This window comes from Schistocerca piceifrons, chromosome X, assembly GCF_021461385.2.
Source record: "Schistocerca piceifrons isolate TAMUIC-IGC-003096 chromosome X, iqSchPice1.1, whole genome shotgun sequence".
Lineage (NCBI taxonomy): Eukaryota > Metazoa > Arthropoda > Insecta > Orthoptera > Acrididae > Schistocerca > Schistocerca piceifrons.
This window is the reverse complement of record NC_060149.1, coordinates 835,497,307-835,523,530: the sequence shown is the minus strand read 5'-3', so window position 1 is coordinate 835,523,530 and position 26,224 is coordinate 835,497,307. Positions and strand designations below refer to the sequence as shown.

Here is a 26,224-nt window from a genome sequence, read left to right as displayed (position 1 = left end):
GTGTTTCTAGATCTGAAAGATGGTCTACTCAAATTTCGCGCCAGTGGCATGAGTGGTTCAATCAGAGCCATCATCAGGATGATAATGAGCTTATGAGGATAAGTGTTTGCTGTAAATACACGTTGTAACGGTCCTCAGCGTTAATTACCTTTGAGACTGGCTGTGGTGAGTTGGTAAGTAAAGAACGGCTTTAAGGCAAGACTCCACCATAAACACCTCACTGTGTTTGAATGAAGTCGTGTAATAGGATTATGAGGGCCTGAAAGTTCATTCTACAGCACCACCGAAAGGCTTCGGGGAATGTAGTCACTGTACTTGGTTGCTGGCAAGCCATAGTCAAGAGTATGTATGCTCGCAAGGACATGTGGCTCCAGATGGCAACGTGGCCCTCCTGAGAGGGAAGACCATAGTGTTCAGCGTACGGCTCTGGCGCATCGTACTGCATCTGCAGCAGCGATTTGAGCAGCGATTGGCACCAGTGACGCAACGAACTGTTAAAAATCGATTACTTAAAGGACAGCTCTGATCCAGATGTCGTGTAGTGTGCATTCTTCTGATCCCAGACCACCACCATTTGCAACTTCAGTGGTGTGATGCAAGAGCTCATTGGAGGGCAGGGTGGAGGTATTTCCTGACCAAAACTGGTTCTGATTTGGTGATAGTGATGGCCATGTTTTGGTTAGGTTGCAGCCAGTTGAGGGCCTGCAAATAGCCAGCATGCCGTGCACACACCTGCACCAGAAGATACGGTCTGGAGTGTGATTCTGTATGACAGCAGGAGCACTCTTTATCCCACGCACCCGGCCTGCAAATGTGAACATCAATTTGTTAATCATACCTCTTGTGCTGCCATTTATGTACAGCATTCCAGGGGTGTTTTTAACTGGTTAACTCGCAAACATGCAGCTTTTGTAACCCAAATGCTGTACAATGTGCACACATGTTGCCTTAGCCCGCGCCATCAAAAGATCTGTCTACAGTTGAACACAAAGAGGCAATCATCGGACAACTCGAGCGTCATCCAAAATAGCATTAATCGTCCCTTTGTTGACTGACTGAGTGCGACAATAACAGAATTCCATCCCACAATATCCAGCACCTGTACAACACAATGCACACACGTTTGTACTCAGATTAAACAGTCTGTAGGTTACAATAGTTATTAATGTACCAGCATTTCACATTTGCAGTAGCTTATCTCGTACTTACATTAACCTGTGATCTTGTGTTGTTAATCACTTATGTAACCTAGACAAATGTACTTCGGAAATTTCATTACCGGTACTCTACATTTTTTAATGTTGCAAATCTTCCATCCAAGTGGCTGCTTTCCGGTTAGTTATTTTGGAACTTTAAAACTCAGTACATAAGTTGGCATAACTCAGTAAGTTGAAATATTTCACTTTCATTAAAGTATTGCAAGGAATCCTCAGTTTCTTAAATGTCAGAGCAGAAATGCATGTGACAGTGTCAATACACAAGTCTTGTGGACAACCTCGGAAACAATGTGCCTGTGCTCTTGCACGAATCTGAAAGGATTGAAAAATGGTTAAGCAATAAAATATTGCTGGGCATAGCAGTGTGCTGAAAGAATGGAGCGACTGGTACTTGAAATAGTACTCCATTACACACACACACACACACACACACACACACACACACACAATTAAAGAGCATACTTAAGAATCATTTGTTGTGTAAATTAAAGAACATCTTGCAGAAACTTGAAGGTAATTGGTATTCTAACCACTGCTTCTCAGTATATTTCAACATTAATGAAAGTTGTTGCAAGTAATGTCTATTTACAACCAGTAGCTCAGTACTAGGAATAAGAACAATCTACATAAACACTTGACGGAAATACGGAAGCGTCCGATCTAACCCGTCGGCTTTGACCCATGACGTCACAAATATAGCGGAAACGACAATTCCAATATGGCGGATATAGAAACGTTGCATACGTATCACAAAGACGAAAACACATAGAAAAACACACACACACAGTTTCACAAGAACAATCTGCTAACATTGATAGCAAACAAAGATAATAATAAACAAGTGGTACTCAAGGCCAGGCAGGGGGGGGAGCTGCGCCCCCCCCCCCTGACCTCCCCCCCCCCCCCCCCCCCCCCCCCGCCAAAAAAAACTCCCAACCTAACCTCGTATTCAGGGCTACGCTACAGATCAATGTGTAGGTCAATCAAGAAAAAAAAAAGAAACAAATAAAAAAAAGGAAAAACAATATTGATTCATTAGACAAAACGAGTAGCGACAAAATATATAGACCATAAAGATTGAAAAATCTAATGGCAAACTGATAAAAGCCTCATAGACGACGTTATAACAAAAAGTACACTAAAAAAGGTAAACTATATATTACAGGCCCAAAAACTCCTAAGGTAACGTCAACGAAGCAACATCTACAAATACGCCACACTCACAAACCAAACTCCGCGCCGTAATGACGTCACACACAACACCCTTACGTCACGGGTCAAAGCCGACGCGTGAGATCGGATGTTTCTGTTGACCCCACTTGACATCGCTAACCTTGCTCTGAAAAGGGTTAAAATATTCAGGAACACACATTTTCAATAAATTTCTGGCAGCCATTAAAAACTTGGTTTCAGATAAAACACAGTTTGGAGCTTGCAAATTTTTTTGGTAGGTAACTTCTAATCTTAAGATGAATGTCTTAACAGGGACTGTTAAACCAGCTAAAGTAAAAACTGTTAATTTGTGTTGACAGCACTTGATCCCAGCTGAAGATTAGGTATTTTGTGAATGATAGATTTATTAAAATTGCATAGCTGTTTCATTCTGACAGATCCCAGCAGTTCTAGTTTACTGTAATGTATTCACATATTTCAACACTCTGGACAAATGATCAGGGAAATGAGTATTATATTAAAATGTTTTAAGTTTTGTTATACTTTCGCTTGTTACACACCCACAAGAATCATCTCATTTTTGAGTTGGTGGAAATAAAACTGAATCTAACCTTAATCTCTAACCTAAATATAATCTAGTGGGGCATATGGTAAAGATATTTAGGGGTAGCAGCCATCTCAGCACCTGGCTAGGTACACCCTTGGGAGCTCCACATGCTTAAGTGTTTGAAAATCAGTTGTAATAATATAATTAATGTTATTAATGCTCTCCAGCTTTCACTATGTTAAATTTTAAAGGCCATAAACTGAGCACTGTGCATTATTTCATGCAATACTACAGTTGCAAACAAAGGTGAGCAGACTGTCCATGTGTTAATGTGGGAATATCGCTTTGTTTCCATCTACATTCAGAAAAGGTCCCTTGTTTCATGGGTGTCCCTTTCTTACCTTACCCAGCTTCCTGCACTTCAATTCTACTTATCGATTCATCTAGTCCTGACTTGGTGACCACAGGTGTGGGCAGTCAGTGTGTGGGAAACATAGCTCAGCTGGAAATTTCCCTGTAGCTGATCAGGCTGCAAGTAAATCAATGTGGATTTGCTCCTAGGCAAGCAAGTGAAAGTGTCCTATGTTGAAATAGTCTGTAACTTTCTAGAACTCCTTGACATTTTATGCTATTTTCCAGAAGTGGGATGAGAAACTTGGAAACTGATATATGTGAAAATATGTTGTTACGAGTCTACTTATGGAAGGGGAGGAAATCATGAGATAGTTGGATCGATGTGTGTGGCTATCTAGTGCAAGGTGTAAAACATGTTCCTGAATTTTGCTGACAAATGATTGAGTAGACCCAAATACTGCTAGATGTCTATAAATGCTCTTGAATCAGTGTTGGAAATGGCTTGGTGTGGGGTTTGGATAGTCAGCAATTTCCATTCTCATGTTTCGGTGGCTTTATGATTTGGTGACGTCTAGCCTGAGAGCACTGTCAGTGTAAAGTTTAGTTATAAACTTGTAAAAACAGTTTCAGAAGCACACCAAATATTTAAACAACCCTTCAGAGACAGTTGTTTTGGTATGTCTGTCTAGACAGTCATTTCAAAGACTTAGTGTGACTGGTCTATCAATTGGCATCACACCAGAGGATGTTCAGGAAATGTATCTGATTCTGCAAGAATGCATATTCTATCCAGGGCCTCTGAAACCCACACCTAGGCAGTAAGTTATAGTACATGCAATCGTATTGCCTGAATTGAAAATCAGGGCTGTGGCTAAATCTTTGCTAAGACTGATTAGAGGTTAGATTATCAAAAGAAACTCCAGGTGAGCAGGTGAACTGAAGGGGAATTCAGCACTGTTAAAATATGATCCAAACTTTGAAAGAAAGGGTGTTGCTGGTGGTAAGTTGTGTTAATGGCTATCACTGATACTAAGCAGCAATAGTTGCAATGAGGCCTTTACCTTGGCCAAAAAAGGCTTCAGTTATCTAAAGTAATGTTAAGTATTTATTTGGTTTTCAATATTTGTGGTATTCTGCATAGTTCATTCCTGTTCATATGGTCAATAGTAAGTTTTTTCACACTTGGCCAAGAGGTGGTATATGAAAGACTGTTGTCTGTTGTGACAATGCATGACTGTGTATGGTCTAAATTATTCATAAATTGTTACTAACACTAAGAAAGTTGTTCCACAGCTGTTGTACTCGCCAGGCATAGTTCAGTGACTACTTCCTCTTACAAAAGATAAAAATAAGTTAAAGGGATGAAGATTTGAGTCAAAGGTGTCACTGAATGGGTGGTGGAGCACTAAGTGGGGCTCCTAACAGTTATTTTAATCTGGGGTACAGATGTTTAATTCACTACAGAACTTAGCATTTGTAAGAGTGATTGGAGTGCTACCACAGGTTTAGTCTTGCTAAGTAATATGGAAAATACAGTGACTTGTTAAACTTTAGACCTTCACATAACACAGCTGAAATAGTGTCTAATATTGTCACTTGTAGGCAGAGCCCTGTGGAGGTCCAGAATGGGGCATCTGCAAACAGAGCATGAAGTAAACTTTGGTGCAGTATACCAGCAGTAGACTAGGATGAACAGGGCTATTACCAAATGAGATGGTGTAGTGGTAAGCACACTGGACTCTTTCAGAAAGATGATGGTTCAAACCAGTGTCCGGCCATCCTAGTTTAGGTTTTCTGTGGTTTCCCTAAATTTCTTGAGGCAAATGCTGGGATGGTTCCTAATCTGATGGGACCACTGACTTTTGTCCTCTCCCCCCAACCAACCAACTGGGCTGTCCAACACTGCAGGTGTTTATCTGTGAACTAAAATACATGAGTAGAAAGAACAAGCACCTTCCTGTGCTAAAGGAAGAGATTGTGGACAAAAATAGTGGATAATTACATGTATTCGAAGCACAATATGATCAATTTTCTGTCAGTTTCCATAACAGTACACCAGATCAGAAATGGAAATTTTGCATTCTTTCACCTTATCATATGAATGACTGTGGATGCCCATGGATACAGTGGAAGATATTTTAATGGCATTAGGGAGGGTACTTAACATACCCATGAAACCCATGGAATGAGTTAAAATGTGGCAGAAATTTTTAACTTGGTGTCTTTGCTGCCAATGGTGTTATTTCGAGGTTGTTAGTACAGAATGAGATCTAGATACCACAATTATAGTAAAGGTATTTTGGAAACTTTGAGACCACCTGTTGCTAAATGTATAAATATGAAAACTGTATATTCATGTTCTTAATAATTAGTACACACTTAGGTTTGAACTCTAGCTATATTTTTTAGGTTGTTTGGTGGAAACAAGGTGAGATGTCTGAAGCAGTTACTACAGAAGCGCAACCATCTCGTAGGAGGAGCACCAGGTGGAAACAAGGTGAGACGTCTGAAGCAGTTACTACAGAAGCGCAACCATCTCGTAGGAGGAGCACCAGGGTGAGAAGAGACACAACACCACATAAAGATAAGTCCAGTGTGAAAGATGACAGTGGACTGGCCAACAAGAGAAAGGCTAGTAACGGTATGGCAGCAGCCACTGGCAGACAGGAAGCCAGGGCTTTACCACTCGCTGGCAGAGTGGAGCACAGTGCCAAGGCTGCTGCAGGCAGTGCTGTAGGGAAGACACCAGTGTGGACAAGGACAAAAGGACATGTTTCAGGTGCCACTGCTGTAGGCAAGGTTGAACGGAAGGTTGCAGTGGTGAACACTGGAAAGGCAAATGGGCACATGTCAGCTGCTGACAAGGCCGAAGGGCAGGGAGTGGTGGCGCCTGCTGGGAAGGCCAAGCGACGTGCATTGTCAGCAGCTACTGGCACGGTGGAGGGTGGCATAACTGTGGTGACATGTGGGGTGCAGGGCCAGGTGCTCTCTGCCACCAACAAGTCAAACATCACACCCATCATAAAGAAGTCGAAGACCAAACCAGCTCCAAAAAAGGTCTCGCAGCATTCCAGCTCTGAAAGTGCCAGGGGAAGACGTGCTTCCTTGGAGAGGAAGAGCATGTCCAGGAAGAGCTGGTCCCGCAAGTCCAGGAAGAGCCACAAGGGTAACAATATTGCATCTACATCATGGAAACTGATAACAAATCTGTGTCTGATAGTATTATATTGGAGTATCAGTCCACATTGGTGGTTTGTGTATTTTGGTATACTTTCTTGTTACTCTGGTTTAACCATGTATAATGTATTAGATTTCTAAATTCCATTTAGACACTACAGATTTGTACTACTATACTGTCAGGATGTTCTTCACTAGACATTGAGGTAAACTAAATTGCCTGTTGATACCAGTAACCCACTGTTCAAACTGCTGATTCTCCTCTTTACTTAAGGGAATGATAGTTTAAACAGATACCTCATTGCAATAATAAATTCAACATAAGTTACATTAAGTTTACACTCTGAACCTCTACAGTTTAAAATGTTTAATTTTGTTTCAAAGTGAGTTTGCTTACTGATCCTGGCTCCCTTGCCTATTGGCTTCAATTACATTGCCAATTAGTTACTTCCGCTAAAACAGATAAGGGGTAAGTGATCACAGATATTTTCAGTGTTTCCAATGATTCTCACTTTAACATTGCAGATGTAGCTTATGCAGTGTCAAAGTATATTAATAGTTAAATTTAAATTTTGCTTTTTCTTCCTTTAGGTTTTTCACACAGTGCTAGCTGTTTAACCTGTTCTGAAGACAGTTACTCTGATGAAAGCCATTCTGATAGCTGTAGCACTTGCAGTGACTATGATACTGGAAGGTAGGTGTTAAAAAGCTTTGGCAGCTGATAAGTTGTATGAAACAGTGTTAATGAAACAAATTAACTTCTTTTGTAACCATAAGTTTAATCAAAACATTACCTGTAAGCCTTATTGAGCTATGGACTGGTGACAGTAGTACATAAAGAATATTGTAGTAATTCAAAATTCTTGACATTGTTTTATGATCAGAATTAAAACAAAGTTAACACTAAGTGAAAGCATGATTCCTACAACAGTTAAAGGGTAATAATGTCTTTCATGGAGCTGGTGTCAGTGGGAAGTCAGTACTGACAAATTCTTGAAATATTAAAGTATCTAATAACCTTCTTACCTTGTTTGTTAGGTGCTAAACGCCTAGACTAAATTGTATATCACAAGATCAGTTTGTAAAGACAATTTGTGCTTGAAGGGGAGAGAATTCTAATGGTTTAGGGAAATCAGTCTTGAAGGGAGTAAGTTCAGATCCAGTCCCTTTCTTACTTGGGGAGGGGAAGGGATGGGAGGTGGCAGCAGTAAGGGGTTGAAAGATTGTTTACCCCATGTATGGCAGGATTGGTGCAGGTGATAAACATCAAAACTAGACAGAACAGGAGAAACACCTACTAACTAATAATTAAGCTAGCAAACAGAATGGAAAATAGCATAGTGATCTAACATTTTGGTTATCCATTAGTGGGGATGGAGGCTCTTATTTTTAAAACCTGGTTAAATCACATAAAAATTTAAACTGGGGTTGTATAATATGGAAAAATTCTTAATAATCTTAGAAAAGTACCATAGAGTAGATGCCTATTTCCCAGGGGCATCGGGACTCCCGGCAATGCCCATCCTGCCAGGTGGCCCTTGCTGTGGCTGGGTGGCACCTTGGGGAGGGCCCTTGATCGGAGTAGGTGGCATCAGAGTGGATGACAAGCAATGAAGTGTGGCACATCTTCCCCTCTCTGGCCACACCATTGGGGGAACGAAAGGCTATGAAAGACAGACATATTTGTCCCAGTATCTAGTCTGTACGAGAGCTGATGGGGAATCCTTTGTGTCAATGAAGCCTCAGTACTTTGTAGAGCATTCAGAGGACAAGTTTGTGGAGGTGGAGGACTTGTCAATAATGCGGTCCAGGTCAGTCTGATAAAAACAGCACCCTCTGCCCAGTCATGGACATTACTGGCTTGTGAAAAGCTGGGATGTTTGTTGCTATCATGCCCCATAAAAGCTTAAATATGGTCCAGTCTGATGATGAGCTCGCCAACTTAGACAAGATGTCAAATTCGTCTGCTGCATCCACTGGCTTCCAAGGGATAATCCGGTTGCCACCGGTGCCTTCATCTTGGCCTTCGAGAGTGACATCACCTGAGAAGGCGAAGGTGATTGTCTACCACTGTGATGTCAAACCATATATCGCTCTCCTGATGTGGTGCTTAGTGTTGGCTGCTTGCCCTGATGCAGCTCCCAGGCCAGATGACATCCACTGTCAGATGCTCAAACACCTCTTGGTGGACTGCCAGTGATGGCTCCTAGACCTTTTCAACCATATCTTGGTTGAGGTCGAGATCCCCCCACAATGATGGGAAAGCATTCATAATCCCCATCTTGAAACCTCGCAAGAACCCACTGGAGGTGGACAGCAACCACCCTATTAGCCTCACCGTTCTTCACAATTTGCTCGAATGCATGGTGAGCCAAGGTTGACTCCGTTACTGGAGTCTCGGAGCCTTCTGGCTCTGTCTCAGGGTCGGTTCTGTAAAGGCGGCTCTGCCACCAATGACCTCTTGTGCCTGGAGTCTGCCATCCGTACAGCCTTTGCCCATTGTCAGCATCTGGTTGCTGTCTTTTTTGACATGCGGAAGGCATATGATATGACATGGCAACATCACACGCTCTCTACATTTCATACCAAATTTTCTCTTCATTCCATCTGTGTGAAAGTTGTGGCCTCTGATAGTTCCTCCAGAGTTCAGGAGAATGGCGTACCACAAGGATCTGTCTTAAGTGTCTGCCTCTTTTTAATTGCAATTAATGGGATTGCTGTGGTGGTGGAAATGCCTCTCAGCTTCCTTGTATGCTGATGTCTTCTGCCTATACTTTGCTCCACTGGCATTGCAGCTGCTGAATGTCAGCTACAGTGCTCTATCTGCAAGGCACAGTCTTGGGCTGTAGCATATGGCTTCCAGTTTTCGGCTGCCAAGACCTGCGTTAGGCATTTCTGCTGGCGACGCACTGTCTACCCTGAGCCATGGCTTTATCTTGATGGCGAACCTCTTGCTGTGGTGGAGATGCATTGGTTTTTGGTATTGGTATTTGATACCCAGTTGACTTGGCACCCTCATATTCAGCAGCTTAAACAGATGTGCTGGCAGCATCTTAACACTCTTCGTTTGGTTGTCACACCAGCTGTAGTGCCAATCAGTCTACCTTTCTACAGCTGTACCAGGCGTTATTTTAGTTACATCTAGATCGGAGCCTGTCCTACAGTTTGGCATCCCCTTCCACATTGCAGTTGCTGGACCCCATCCTTCAGTGGGGTCCGACTCGCCACTGGAGCTTTCCGGACGACAATCCCTGTCAACAGCATGCTTGTGGAGGCAGGTGTCCCTCCATTGCAGTTCCGGCACCAACGATCACTGGCTGCTTACGCTACACTTTTGTAGCTTGTCCAGGCATCCCAATTATAGTCACCTGTTCCCTCAGTCGGTTGTCCATCTTCCAGAATGGCGGCCCTGGTCAGGGTGTAAGATAGCGGTTCACATCAGAGCTCTTCTATCTGAGCTTGAGGTTTTCCATCTTCCACCTCTTTTCCGGGTCCCTTCGTGTATACCTCCATGGCATGTGCCCCACCTGTGCCTCTGACTCGATTTGGCACAGGGCCCGAAGGACTGAGTTCCTCCTGAGGCCCTCTGCCGCCACTTTCTTTCAATCCTTGGCACGTTTAAAGGCTCTGATGTTGTCTATACTGATAGTTCAATGGTTGCTGGTCATGTCTGTTATGCTCTTACTTCAGGAGATCATTATGAACAACTCATGTGGCCTTCCTTCCTTTCCGGGCTGCATACCTTACCTTCCCTTTCCGCATCCTTCCCCATCCCCCATCTTCACCCCCCCTCACCTATGGCTCTTTCCTTCCCTTTCTCCCCCTCTGGGAGTATGGTCTGTGCCTACGTCCGGAGACGGACACTTGTAAATATACCGCATTCTTCGCCTTCCTTGCTTGTATGTCTTCATCCTTCCTTTGTCCTTCTTTTCCTTACCTCTTCTCTTTACCCTTTTCTCCGCTGCGGCGTTTGAGACCTCTTATTTCCTTTCCGTTTCTTTCTTCCTCCCTGTGCGTGTCTGAAGGCCGACCCACGCACTTCCATGCGTAGCCGGTGACGGGGTAACGCGTAATTCCACGCCCGGGTAGACACGTACGTACCCCCTGGTAACGGCCAGGGAGGGGTGATTACCCGAGCTGATTCCTTCCGAAAGTGCCGATTGATCCCTCCGTCCGTTTGTCGGGAGATGTGACCTGAGGTGTGAACAATCACCTAAGGTGGGAGTGCCCTCAGAGGGCCCCCACAAGGGAGGAGCGCGCCATCGGAGACGCCGGTAATCATGGGGGATTCTTCCGCAATGGTTTCCTCACCTTCCACTATGTCTGCTCACAAACGTAAGTTCACTGAGTCTCAGCCACAGTCGGTTCTTCCATCGTTGCCACAGTTCCTTGCTGTTTCTCGGTCTGACGAAGGTCACGACTTCTCCACGGTCAACCCTTTCATTATTCAGAAAGGTGTCGACGCAATTGCAAGTCCTGCAAGTCCTGTAAGTCTTGTTCCAGATTACGGAATGGCACCCCGTTGTTAGAAACAGTCAGTGCCCTCCAGGCACAAAAATTGCTGTGTACCTCACTACGCACCTTCCCTGTCCGGGTGGAACCGCACCGTACCTTAAATTCCTCGCGTGGAGTCGTTTATACACGCTCCCTCGATGGATTGTCTGACGAAGAAATTCAGCACTACCTGTCTGACCAGGGCGTCACAGCTGTTCATCGGGTTATGAAAAGGGTTGACTCGAACATCATTCCAACCCGCACTGTCTTCTTGACATTTGACAAAGTTCAACTCCCATCAAAAATCAAAGCAGGCTATGAGATAATTTCCGTTCGCCCTTATGTCCCAAACCCCACGCGTTGCTATCGATGTCAGCGGTTCAATCACACCAGCCAGTCCTGTTCCAATCCGGCCAAATGTGTTACGTGTGGCAAGGATGCCCATGAGGGTGCTCGTCCACCTCCATCCCCTCGCTGCATCAACTGTATGGGTGACCACGCTGCTTCCTCTCGAGATTGCCCCGTTTTTAAGGACGAAAAACTCATCCAGGAAATAAGAGTGAAGGAAAAGGTGTCGACCTTTGCTGCTCGAAAGTTACTCGCCAGTCGACAGCCCACTGTGCCTCAGGAAGGAAAATACAGCGCTGTCCTTGCTTCTCCTCGGCCAACAAAGGAGGCGGCCACGCAGACTTGCGACCTCACCTTTAGTACCACGGTCGTCCGATCGGCCAGCGCAAAGATCGCCCGTTCAACCTCACCACTTTCGCCTGCCCACTCAATGGCTCACCCTTCGTCGGGTTCTGCTAAATCTCGAGCCCAAAAGTCAGACGCCAAGTCTTCGAAAAAAGAGCATTCTCGTGAAGAGCTTTTACGTACCGCAACTTCACAACCATCGGTTCCTCCTTCATCTAAACATCATACTTCCAAGAAGGCTACGAAGAAACACAGTTCCTCCCCTTCTCCGCCAAGGCGTGTCCCATCTACAGCACCACCTGGCGGAAATCGCCCTCGGCCGTCTTCTGTGTCGCCGAGGCGCACTGCTGGTGGCCGGTCAACTGGCCGATCGTTGGTGGCTGGAGCTGCTCCTGACCAACCTATGGATCAGGATCTTCTGCCTTCGACTGAATGCCATTCCATGCTGTCGGTCGCAAGCTCTGAGCAGTCGTTGACAGCACCCTTGGTCACGTTCCTCCATTTTCTGTTCACCCTATGTCCATTATCCACTGGAATATCCGCGGCATTCGAGCCAATCGGGATGAATTGTCGATCCTCTTACGATCCTACTCGCCGGTCATCTTCTGTCTTCAGGAAACAAAGCTGCGTCCCCATCACTGCTTTGTTCTCCTTCATTTTCAGTCCGTCCGATATGACCTCCCCTCTGTTGAAGGCACTCCAGCCCATGGAGGACTCATGATTCTGCTCCACGATACTCTCCATTATCACCAAATTCCCTTAAACACTTCCTTCCAAGCTGTCGCCGTCCGTCTTTCCCTTTCTGGATACACGTTCTCTCTTTGTACTGTATATTCCATCGTCCACACAAATGGCACGAGCTGATCTCCATCTTCTTGGTCAGCTTCCACCCCCATATTTGCTGGTTGGGAACTTCAATGCCCACCATCTGCTTTGGGGATCTCCACATCCTTGCCCACGTGGCTCACTATTGCTAGACGTCTTCCACCAAGCAGATCTAGTTTGCCTCAACACTGGGGTCCCTACATTTTTGTCTGCCTTCACGACAAATTTATCTCATTTGGACCTTGCAGTCGGTACTGTTCGGCTAGCTCGGCACTTCGAATGGTTTGCCCTTGATAATACACTCTCGAGTGACCACTTTCCACGTGTCCTTAGACTGCAGCCTCAACTGCCCTACATGCGCCCGCGACGCTGGAAGTTTGTCCAAGCCGATTGGACACTTTTTTCGTCTCTAGCGACATTCGATGACCGTCGCTTTCCCAGCGTCGACGATGAGGTCACACATATTACCGACGTTATTCTCACAGCTGCGGAACGTTCAATACCACGCACCTCCGAATTGCCCCGGCGCCCCCCAGTTCCTTGGTGGAACGAGGCATGTCGTGATGCAATACGTGAGCGGCGACGTGCTCTCCGCGTTTTCCGCCACCATCCTACTTTGGCCAACTGTATCCGCTATAAGCAGTTCCGAGCGCGATGCCGTCGTGTCATCCGCGATAGCAAGAAGGCAAGCTGGAAATTCTTTATTAGCTCATTTAACACCTTCACTCCCTCCTCGGAAGTTTGGAGTCGGCTTCGACGGTTCTCAGGCGCGCCTAGTTTCTCCCTGGTCTGTGGGCTCACTGTCGCGCATGACACATTAGTGGACCCCGTCGCAATTTCTAACTCGTTGGGTCAGCACTTTGCTGAGATTTCGAGCTCTTCAAAGTACCCGCCAGCGTTTCTCTCGAAGAAACGTGCAGCGGAAGTGCGACCTCTTGCTTTCTCCTCTCCAAATCGCGAAAGCTACAATACTGTTTTCTCCTTGCGGGAACTCCAACATGCACTCTTCTTCTCGCTCCTCCGCCCCAGGACCGGATGGTATCCACGTCCAAATGTTGCTGCATTTATCAACCCATAGCCTGCGTTACCTCCTTCGCCTTTATAATCGAATTTGGACCGACAGTACTTTTCCCAGACGATGGCGGGAAGCTATCGTCGTTCCTGTTCCGAAACCTGGAAAGGACAAACATCTCCCCTCTAGCTATCGCCCCATTTCTCTCACGAGTAGTGTCTGTAAGGTTTTGGAGCGTATGGTGAATTACCGTTTAGCGTGGTGACTGGAATCCTGCAGTCTTTTAACACCTACCCAATGCGGATTCCGAAAGCATCGTTCTGCAGTTGACCATCTTGTTGCTCTCTCAACTTCTATCATGAACAATTTTCTCCGGAAACGCCAAACAGTAGCAATATTTTTGATCTGGAGAGAGCATACGATACCTGTTGGAGGACAGGCATCCTCCACACACTGTTCTCTTGGGGCTTTAGAGGTCGGCTGCCCGTTTTTCTTCGCGAATTTATGGCAGAGCGCACATTTAGGGTGCGGGTGAACACTACTCTCTCCCGTACTTTCTCCCAAGAAAACGGGGTACCCCAGGGCTCTGTGCTGAGTGTTGTACTGTTCGCCATTGCCATAAATCCAATTATGGATTGTCTCCTTCCTGATGTCTCGGGCTCCCTCTTTGTGGACGATTTTGCGATCTACTACAGCTCTCAACGGACCAGCCTTCTTGAACGACGTCTTCAAGGATGTCTCGATCGCCTCCACTCTTGGAGCATCGAAACCGGCTTCCGTTTTTCTCCCAGTAAGACCGTTTGTGTTAATTTTTGGCGACGTAAGGAGTTTCTTCCGCCCTCCTTACATCTAGGTCCTGTCAACCTTCCGTTTTCAGACGTCGCTAAATTCCTGGGTCTTATGTTTGACAGAAAACTGTGCTGGTCCTCCCACGTTTCCTATCTTTCGGCTCGCTGTCTGCGATCCCTCAACACCTTCCGTGTCCTGAATGGTACCTCCTGGGGAGCGGACGAGAGGTCCTTCTCCGCCTCTATCGCGCCTTAGTGCGCTAGAAATTGGATTATGGAAGCATAGTCTACTCCTCTGCTCGGCCGTCTATTCTTCGGCGTCTCGACTCTATCCACCACCGTGGATTACGTTTAGTGTCTGGAGCTTTTTACACCAACCCTGTGGAAAGCCTTTATGCCGAGACTGCTGAACCTCCGCTGTCCAATCGGCGAGCAGTCCTTCTGAGTCGTTATGCTAGCCATCTGTCTTCCATGCCTGCTAATCCAGCCCATGACATTTTTTCGACGCCTCCTTTGATGTAGGGTATGCAGGCCGCCCCTCCTCCCTACTACCACCGGGAGTCCGCTTCCGTCAACTGCTCCATTCTCTTTACTTCCACTTTCCTAAAACCTTCTTGACAACTTGGGGTACAGCACCGCCTTGGTTCCGTCCCCGGATCTGCCTGCTCCGTGACCTCTGTCGATTTCCCAAGGATGGTACCCCTTCACTTGTTTATCGTCGGGCGTTTGCTGCTCTGTGCGCACAAATGACGGACGCCACATTTATTTACACCGACGGCTCGAAAACATCGTTAGGTGTAGGGAGTGCCTATATTGTTGGCGACACCCCAAATCACTTTCGGCTTCCCGACCATTGTTCGGTTTATACTGCGGAGCTTTACGCTGTTCTCCAGGCTGTCCACTACATCCGCCGCCATCAGCGGATACAATAAGTTATCTGCTCAGACACCCTCAGCTCTCTCCTCAGTGTCCAAGCTCTTTATCCTGTGCACCCTCTGGTCCACCGGATTCAGGACTGTCTGCGCTTGCTCCACCTGGGGGGCGTCTCGGTGGCGTTCCTCCGGCTCCCGGGACACGTTGGTATCTGTGGAAATGAGGCGGCCGATATTGCAGCCAAGGCTGCAGTCTCTCTTCCTCGGCCAGCTATTCAATCGATTCCCTTCGCCGATCTACGGAGCGTTCTATGTCGACGTGTTGTTCATTTATGGCACACGCATTGGTAGACACTTACCCATAATAAATTGCGGGACATGAAAGCTCTTCCTTGTGCTTGGACCTCTTCCTCCCGAACGCGTCGTCGGGAGGAGGTAATTTTAACTAGACTCTGGATAGGGCACTGTCTTTTTAGCCATCGACATCTTTTAAGCGGCGATCCTCCCCCACTCTGTCCCCACTGCTCTCAGCTGTGGACGGTAAGACACCTTTTAATTGAGTGCCCCTATTTTAATCCGTTACGCTCCCGTCTACAGCTATCGCCTGATATATCGTCGATTTTAGCAGATGACACGCGCTCAGCCGACCGCGTTCTCAAGTTTATTAGTGCCAGTGAAATGACGTCAGTCATTTGAAGCTTTTTTTGGGGACAACCAACCCCTTTCTGTAGTGGATTTTTAAGCCTTCCTTCTGCTTTTAGTTTCTCCAATTTTATGACTTTCGTTCCCATTGCTGTTGGTTTCCATTTTCGGTTTTTTACTGTTTCCTAAGTCACAGACCGGGCGCTAATGACCATAGAAGTTTTGTGCCCGAAAAAAACTCTTGCCTGTTGCAGCTGCTCTGTGGTCTTTGTGTGGACCCCGGGTCATGTCAGCATCCTGGGAAATGAACATGTTGACATGCTGGTAAAACAGGCTGTCAGTGCACCAGCCTTGGAGATCGGCCTTTCGGAGAGTGACCTCAGGTCAGTTTTGCAGCAGAAGGTACTTCGCACCAAGGGTGAAGAATGGTGCACCCTTCCTTTACAAAAAACTTCGGGCCATCAAGGAGGCTATCAGTGCATGGTGCTCCTCTTTGCAGGTCTCTTGCAAGGACTCTCTTGTCCTCTGCCGGCTGCGCATTGGCCACACCTGGATAACTCAGCTATTTACTGTGCCGCGAGGACCCACTTTTGTTGCTGCTGTCAGCTTTGACAGTGGTCCACATCTTGTTGGACTGCCTGCTTTCAGCTCCGCTCAGGCAGACGTTTGTGCTACCTGATACACTTCCTGCACTTTCATGAAATGATGTTGTGACAGGAGCTTTAGTTTTGAGTTTTATTTATTGCAGGGGTTTTTATTGCTTGATCTAAAAGTTTGTCCTTTTTTGTGTTGAGTCTGGCATTTGGGCTAAGATTTTAGACTGGGGTTTTTAGTGCATTTCTTGGTGGTTGGCTTTCCCTTTTTTGTTTCTGTGGTCAGCCAACCACTGTCAAACTGTGTGATTTTAATGCCTTTCTTCTGGTCTGTCTGTCTTGTCCTGTGTCAGCTCCATTGTTTGTTTTTATTCTTTGTGGGTGTTTAAAGTTCATCAAAAAAGGGACCAATGGCCCTAGTAGTCTGGTCCCTTCAATCCCACAAACCGACCAACCAAATATCCATATTTCAATGGACTGTGTTAAGAATAAACTTTTTGTTTCCTTACCTAGCCAAGACAAAGATCTCTCAATGTGTGCTTCATCAAAGCAATGTAATGTGGTGGTACTCTTGAAATTGTCATTAATAATTTCTCTCTTACTGAATAGTTTAATGTAAGCACTAGTGTTACATCCCTAGTATTCAATATTTCAACTGGGATAACTGTGCTAGAGGTCATGATCTTTCTGGAAAGGAATGGTGCTGTAGGTCATGCCAATGACATTTTGAAGCATTTCAGTCTCTAATACTACCTTATGGTCAAAAAAAATCTGTAAAATGTGGTGTTAACATCAGTTACTGAAATTTGATGCTTTATTTACCTATCTTGTTAGCACACCAAACCTAGTGTAAATATGCATCTGACATTCTTCTTTTAGTGTTCAACACTGAGGTTGGTTTGCAGCAGAGTGACATTCCTCTTTTCTGTCTGCCTTCCTCTTCATTTCAACATATGTTGCATCCAACATCATTCATGACCCTCAATAGCTCCTTCTGCTATTGTTCCAATGATGTAGGATGTGCACTACAATTTTCTCTTGTTGAGATGTACCTCGAGAGACCTAGTTTCCTGTACTCTTCTAAGCACTTACTTCATTTGTTACTTTCTTTCCAGCTGACAATCATGCTTAAATAGCAGCACGTCTCCAGGGCCTCTAGCAGTCTGCTCTCTTCTCTTCCAATTTTCCAAGTTTCACAGCCATATAGGGGCACACTCAAAACAAAAGCTTTCATGATAAGTTTCCTTATTTTCAGACTGATGTTGTTGCTGGTAAGTTCGTTCACTGATTAAATGCAATTGTGGCCTTTTTATTCTGCTCACAATTTCTTTCCAGCTTCTACCATCCCTTGTGATTTTGCTTCCCAGGTAAGTAAATTCCTCCATCACTCCTCTTCCAATTCTCATTCTCAGAGGTTCATATTCTGCTCCTGTACTGCATACTATCACTTTAGTCTTTCTCTTGTTTATTCTCATTCCATATTGATTGCAAAGAATCCTTCCCATTGTTTGGAGGACTTCCTCTAGATCTTTAGTTTCCATGACAATAGCAATATCATCTGCATAACATAGCATGTGTATCTTCAGCCCATTAATTCTGATCCCCACCCCAGTAGTTTCTTAAACCTGGTCTATAGCTTCCTGGATGTAAGTGTTGAATATAAAGAGCAGAACATATCCTTGGCTTAACTTTTTCTAATATTTGCTTCTTGTTTCTGGTGACAGTCCCTAATCAGTGTCACTTCATTCTTATAGAAACTGAGTATCACATTGATGTCTTTGTACTTCATTCCACTTTTCCTCAGCACTCTCAATGTATCTTGCCAGATAATGTTATCAAGACCCTTCTCAAGGTCTACAAAGGCAATATAGGTTGGTTTATTTTTCTGTAATGGCTTTTTGATAGCGAGTCTGTGCCAGAATCGCTTCTCTTGTTCCCAATCCCCATCTGAAGCCAATCTGATCTTCACTCAGCATATCCTCCACATTCTCTTCAATTCTCTTCAGAACTATTATGAGGATTTTTGGTGCATGTGATATTAGGCATAAAGTTTGGTACTATTCACATTTTGTAGCTGCTGGCTTCTTTGATATAGGAACAATGATGCATTTCTGGAAATCTGTTGGTATATCTCCTGTGTTATTGGTTGACATAATTTTAAGCAGCATTGTTTTCATGCTGTCACCAGCATTCTTTGTTCAGCAGGGATGTCATCAATACTTGTTGCTTTGTTGTCCTGTAGTTCTTTGAGCTAGGTCAAATTCTTCTTGGAGAATGTAATCTCCCTTACCATATTTGCCTACTTGCTCTTCTCTTCCTATTACTTCCTCTGAAAGAGGTGTTATGGCATACAGCTCTATGTATTCTTTCCATCTCTTTGCCATGTCTTCACCAAACAGCGGTTTCCCCTCTTTATTTTCTAGTGTGCCTGAGTGTTTTATATATGTTAAAAAATTGATTTACTTTCTGTAGGCTAAATCAGTTTCCCATTTTGCATATTTTCTTCCACTTCCCTCCACATTTCCTCGAGAAACTTTGTTTTCTTAGTTTCTCTATTAACTAAATTCCTTAGTCTTCTGTACTCAGCTTTTCCTTATTTGTCAATTGTATTTTTGTATATTCTCCTGTTTTCTATAAGCTCAATATGTAAGTCATTTACTCTTTTCTGCTGCGTTGTATATACCAGATTTAATTTACTCCATGTTAAAATTTTTTAGCAAAGTTGTCTGTTTTGTGAGCATAGTGCTTTGCCAGTCCCTCAGTTTTTCTAGTTCCCCCAATTAAGTTTTCCTGGCTTCTTTTTTAAACATTTGAAACTGAGTGAACTTCTCATCAGGAGCAGGTTATAGTCTGCAGGTAGATAGCTCCTGCAATCTTTCCCCTGGTTCCCAAAATGTGCTTTCAGTGGAATGTCCTCAATTTGTCTCCTCAGGTCTCTAGGGGCATTCCATGAGTATCTTCTTAATTTGTGATGTTGAAAAAGTGTTAGCAACAACTAATTGGTGCCTCAAGCGGAACTTGATTAGTAGATTTCCTCCTCCATTTCCTCTTTGAAGTCCATATTTGCTGACAATTCTTTCCTTGCTGTTCTTCACCCACAATCACATTCCAGTCCCCCATGGTAACTAGGTTTTCATCTCCCTTAACATTTCTCATTGCATAACTAACTTCTTCGTATATTTCATCAGTGACTGCATCATCTTCTTTTGATGTTGGCATGTATATTTGTATTATCACAGTGGCCTTCTGTTCAGTTTAAAGTTTGACTAGTATTATTGGAGAGCTATATTGCACATATTCCTTGACATGTGAGCCATAGTTTTACCTCAATTATTCCCACTCCTCCCATTCTTGGTCTGTCTTGGTCAGTTCCGGTGTGAATGACTCTAGATTCTTCAGACCAGAAATCACTTCGTTGGGGACATCTCATCTGATACACCTAGGATATAGATTTCCAGTCATTCCATTTAAAGTTTTAGATTTTCTAGCTTGCTTCATTGAAGCAGTGTTCTCACATTCCTAGTTGCTATGTTAAAATTGGGATATTTTCCCTACACGTTCTGTCTTTTGCCGTCCCCACCCAGAGATGCAATTGGGGCAATATTTTACATCTGTAAATTTTTACAGAAGATACTAGCATGGCTTACTGCTGATGCCTGGAATAACTGTAGTTCTTTAATGTGGTTGTTTCCTGTTGCCTTCCACATCCTATACCATTGACCATCAGCTGGTTCGTCCACATTTGGAAATTTATTACCAGGGCTAGAGGGTGCCCTGCCCAGCAAATGCTGAGTTGAAGACTTACCCAGTCATCCCTCAGTCCCTGTCTGTTAGTCATCACGTGAAGTGACGTTGCCCACTCTACCACATGGAGGTATAGATTAGGAGTTTGCCTTCATTGGCTCTAGGACCTTAATGACGTTAGCCCCCTTCAGTACTGTAGAGGGTACTGTACTGTTCTCTGTCTGGATTCAGTTAAACAATTCTACACATGATACAACAAAGTACTTGTTTAGTTTCAGTGAACTTTTCCTTGGTGTAAAACTAATCTTTTAATTTGCCTCTAAATTTCTTGGCTCCGTATTGTGAGACAACTGTGGTACAAATGGTTTTTAACTAGAGCTGTTAATGTAGACCCCCTCTGTGCAAAACACTATAGATCAACTGATGCTGTCAATAACTATACCTAATGCTATGCTACTCACAAATGTCGTAAACTACATTCCAAAATCACGTACAAATTTCAGTGCTTTGCCCTGTTTGCATGCATATGCAATGCCTGTACCTTGAGAGAGAATGCAAATGTAAGGTGTCAGATTACCTTCACTAAAAATTGTAATAAATGCCTCTGATATGCTCAGTATTTGCCAGCTTCCTCTGTACAGTGTTCCACATGTTTTAATCTATAAACAGCCATGGAAAAATAAATCTGCCATGAATTTTCATGTTTCTCTTCATGAGTGGTACTGATCTTCCTGTGGTGTAAAACACAATGCTTTGATATTCTTCCAGGTGCACTCAAAGAAAGATCCAAAGCCTAAGGCACTTCAGTAATTTCCAAACAGCCCATAAAATAGAAGTAACTGATATTTAAGCTGATTTTGTTACCCTTTTCAAATACTATGCTATGCTATGGAGTCCTCTTGGAGCTATAATACTGGTGTAATTTATCTGGAGACCTGTTTCCACTTTGTTTAGCAGTCTCTGGAACATGACCAATAGTTCCTGCATGCCTTCGAACTTCATTATCTTTGGAATATGGCTCTGAAACTCAATTGAGATGTTCTGGAGATTACTTTGCTTCATTGTAGGTATGGCAACTTATCAGAGAATTCCAGTATCTGTATCATGACTTGTAACACAATTGAACATTTGTGGTACTCTCAAGTGGTCGCAAACCACTAAGCACTCCAGGTGATTACTGCTGTGGTTCTAGGTGAACAGTGAGAAATAAAATCAGGTATGGTGACAAGTCTGTAATTTATTCAGTGAGATCTGTTGTGGAGAAATCACAAAATTGCAGGTTTCAAAATTCATGTAAGTTGAAAATTTTCAACATTGTTCATAGTCACAATGAAACACTAACAATGGATACTTAATTCTCTTAGATCATAATTGCATCATTTCTTTCACTGATTTGCTGGCTTCAGGTACTTTTTCTGTACTAACGTAATGGTACGAGACAGAAATCTTTAACTTAAGTTGGCACAATGTATTAAAGGAAAAATTGGTACATGAGGGACATAGTGTAAATGGTAATTCTAAGGTTGCAAATCAGTCTTGAGGTCATATATGATAACTTCATTAAAGTGACTTGCCAAAAGTTTACATGCAGCAAACTTTTGTATAAATTGCTTTTGAATATTTGGCCATAAGAAGTATTTTTTGTGATTAAAGTTCTTAAACTTAAGCATCCCTGCTACACCTCACCAATGATGAAAAGTCTGATAAGCCAGCTTCCTATAAACTTTCTTACTACTGTATATTTCAAATTTTTTAAATTCTTTCATCCAGTATTTCTGAATAGTTTGGCACATACACTCAACTAACACACTACCTTTGAATTAAAAGTGGATGCACAAAGCAATGGTTGAAAAATTATGAATTGGAAAACTTCACACATTCTGCAACATTCAAATGGTACTAAAAGTTTGGTTGTGTGTAGGCTACAATGGTTCCATTAAAGAAGAAATGTGGCCCAGGTTATTGTTGCATACAAAATACAGTATAAGCCTTATGACCCACCAGCTGTACCTGCAAAGATGTGAATTGTGTAATGTTATGTAAACAGGAATATAGGAAAAAAGGTATCAACTAGAATGTTTACAAGGCCTATAAGCTGTTAGGTATATTTTGGTAAAATTAGCAGTTTTTAGCAAATACAAGTAAAATTCAGGTTTGCAGTTACATGCACTTACATTCTTACAGTGGTATGTTTACATATGTCTAAATATTAATTACATATATTCAGTTTACAATTATTAAAGACTGCTTAAAGCAACAGGATACTACTATACTTGTTTGTTTAAATGTGTAATTATTATTTTATGGTTATTTTACTGACAAATAGTCAAAGCTCTAAGTACATTTATAATTTCTTTGGCATAAAATAGGTAACTATAGATACAGAGGCTGCAGGCTGTCATGTTAGGTGATACGAACTGACTTTCACAGGTCTCTCTGGAACCTAGAACACATTGGAAAGTAAATTCTTGACCATTTCCCCATGACAGCATTTCATATTGGCTTATAAGTAGAAGAAAGCATAAAACAGGTATATTATGAGGTGGTTATAACTGATGTTCAGATACTCAGATGTCCCGTGTAAGCTTTAATTATTTACACTGGAAAAAAATTTAGTTTTGACCACCAGATGGAAATTTGGCACTGTGAATGAAATGTATTGAAATGTTTCCATGTGCTGTGGATGTGAGCAGAAAAGGTTAAAAAAATCAGAAAGGTATAATGCTGACTTTATTCCCCACTACATACATGTTCAACTTAAGCACTGGATATATGCTGCATCCATAAAATGGTCATCTTGTAGCAGTCTTGGTGGTATCTGAGCAATGTGTTCCTGTTTTGATCAGGTAGACTAAATGTGTTCTCAGTAAAAACATTTTAGGAAATCCCAGAGCCAAATCATACGGATGCAGGTAATCTGGCAGACCATGCATCTTGGAAACACTGATCACAAGTTTGTGGAAGATTGCTATAAGCAGATCTCTCACTGGGTGAGCAACATCAGATATTGCCCATCTTGAATGAAAAGTGGTTTCCACACAGCTGTTCTGTTCCAAAAAATGATTCATGTGCTATAGTCTCAATGTGCAGACATCACAGGACACCTGACAGGCCCTGTGTGTAGTCACTTCAGACAGGGAATACAGGTGCTTGTGAATACACACCAGTCATACTTTGTATGGCAAGTGAAACAGCTCTTTGTGCAGAACATACAGTTCACAGTACCCAAAATTTAGCAGTGCTGTGTATTCACTGTGCCCTGTAGTGAAAAATGTGCCTCATCACTCCATAGAATATTTCCCAGCCATATATCAAACTTCAGTCTGTGCTGCCAACTGAAGAGCAAATTGCTGCAGGTCATGGTTTCACTTTGTGCACAGTATAGATGTTGTACAGATATCAGTGTAAACCAGCCATTGAAACTTTACATACTGTTGAGCATGGATGGACAATTGTTGACACTGCATAAGCACTAACATGTGCTGAATGGCAAGTTACAGCAACAGCAACCTCATCCTCATTGTCCTCCAGGATAGGATGCCTTCCCCTTACTGACACCACACAAAACTAACATATGTTTGTCTTATCTTCTTCAAACTGTTAAATATCAGGTTGCTCCTCACATTTCAGTTGTGATACTATCCCCCAGCAATCGCAAGTCAAAGTAATTTCATTCTCATTCACATTTTGTTGTTCAGAGATTGAAATAAAGTTCTGTTTGTCATGTTAATAAATAGCTGGTTAACCATATACCAGTGATAAGTCTTCTCAATTACTTCTCTATTGTAATATTGAAAACTTTGTAAGTTTTTGTTTGTTACCAGTTTCACTATGTAATACCTCTGCACGTGGTTTAAGACTTCAGAAATTACTTATGTAAACAACCTACCTCGTTAAATCACAGAACTGCCTTTTGGTGTCCCATAAGTTAGAAATATTTATCCCCCAACAGTTGATGTGAGGTCACAAAAGTACAAATATATACACCTACTTCACAGTAGAATAAAGGTGATGAATGTGTAGCACTATTCATTTTAATTTAGTTCTAATTAATTTTCTTTCATATACCAAGTTATATTGTGGTAGCAACCATACTAAAGTCCACAGTTGTTCCCATAACTGATTTTTTAATCTTAGTAATAAGTAATTGTCATGACATTTAAAATGGCTGAAATGTGAAACACCTCTCACTTACAGGAAGCTGTGTGCTGCTTCCACAACCAGTCTTACATTTTGAGTCTCCAATATTCAGAGAATTTATTAGGTTCAATATTTTGCTGATACTGAGTTAGCTAATATTGTAATTAGGGTTGTATGTTTACAATATTACTCCTTCCTTATCCTCCAGCATTTCAACAAAAGTTGCTTCCAAACACAGCAACTGTATACAATTTTAACATTACAAAAGTCCACCTCTGTGAATAACACAGAATTATGGAATGAGCCAAATGTGAAGGCGCCTCATGAAACAATCTGTAGTTCTTAGAGATCCTAAATTCATGGTTAGAGATGCAAAAATTGGTTTAAACATTTGAAACCAGGATTTCTTGAACCTGTGATACACTTTGGTTTGGGTCAGTTTGCCCAGACGTTTTTAAAATAAGTATTAGATATTTAAATTTTCAGCTCTGTGACACAGATGGAGGTTTTGCTGAAACTTGTCCAACAAATAAACTCAGATACATACACCCAAGTCAACACTTGGCAAAACATGTTGATTAAACCTTTCCCCTTCCAGAGCATTCATGAAGCCCAGAAATTTGACACAATAACATCAGTTAAAATTACAGAAGACATGACAAGTGACAATCTTCTCATACTGTTTCCAACCACAATACTCATAGACCACCACCAAAAGCAGTGGACAACTGATTATATGGCTGCAAACAGGGCACTATGAAGAGAGACTGACATTCTGCATGTCGGTAAGACATGCTCATAAGTAACAGTGGAAAACATGAACTGGTATGGATGCAGCCATACTGCTGAAAAAATTTGAAAATGTAGGTATACTGTTAGTGTGACAAACCAATAAAGGAATAAACAATTTAGTGGGAAATTTAAATGACTAAAAATTGATGTGAAACATCTTTGGAATCATATATACACAAATGCAGTAAAATTTCAGTAAAGAGGCAATGGGCCAATGCCTGTAAACAGCTAGACTTTCATGATGGGTGCAAGTTAAATATTGGTTAAAAGAAGAAACTATACCATTGGCATAGAGGATGAACACATGACCCCAAATGAGACAGCCACCAATTGACCCAAAATCTTACAGAAATCAAACTGCTAGATTTCATAAGAAATATTTGAAACAATTTCACACCCACAAAATTTACTGTCACAACCTATCAGTAAGCAAACAAGCTGGTCTGCAAAAACATTCATGCATGACCTGTTAACATAAATACAATAAAATGTCATGCACTGTGCCCAAGCTCGCTCTCTAGGTGTAGTGTGCATTAAACAATTTCTAATACAAAGGAGTCGGGAATACTGACACAAACTCACATGGAAATTACTGAAAGACAGTGCAGAATATATGTTGATGGTGCCACCACATATGCCTTTATATCACAATCAGGTGTAGTGCAGGGGAAGCCATCCTGGGTTGAAATCTAGACTGGAGCAGTGCCAGTTATGGTGATCTCTATTGCTCATGTTGCCAACACCTAAGTTACATTTCACCAATGGGTGGATAGTTACAGAGGTAAGGAAAGCAGCACTGCATTTCTATGAGCAGTAATGAAATTAATAATCTTCTTTGGCAAATGCATTTGACACTTCCTCTGAAAGGTGGTGATTAGGGTAGACCTAACAGCAGAGCTGAAAAAAATCACAGTGCCAGTGAAACTACTAACTTAAGAGCTATAGTTCTTTTTGATTAGAATTATATTTATTCTTTGACTTCAGACAGATTAACTAAAAAATCTTTTTTCAGTGACATTTCCTGCTCATGTTCAGACTGTGAGTTTGAAGACCGGATAAAAGGAAAGAGGCAGCGAGCACCAAAGAAAGAGCCTGAAGTTGTGATGAAATTTAATGGAATTTACACACCTGATTAGCACTGTCAAAATTTCAAACTACATT

General features: G+C 42.8%; 1 protein-coding gene across 1 annotated transcript in view; it reads left to right on the top strand.

Annotated features, from left to right (window-relative positions):
• The first annotated feature begins 5,724 nt into the window (after positions 1-5,724).
• LOC124722732 overlaps positions 5,725-26,224 on the top strand; it is a 155,051-nt gene continuing 134,551 nt past the window's right edge. Inside the window, exon 1 of the mRNA XM_047247873.1 lies at positions 5,725-6,510. Coding sequence (XP_047103829.1) covers positions 5,725-6,510 — 786 coding nt within the window. The remainder of the gene's footprint in view (positions 6,511-26,224) is intronic.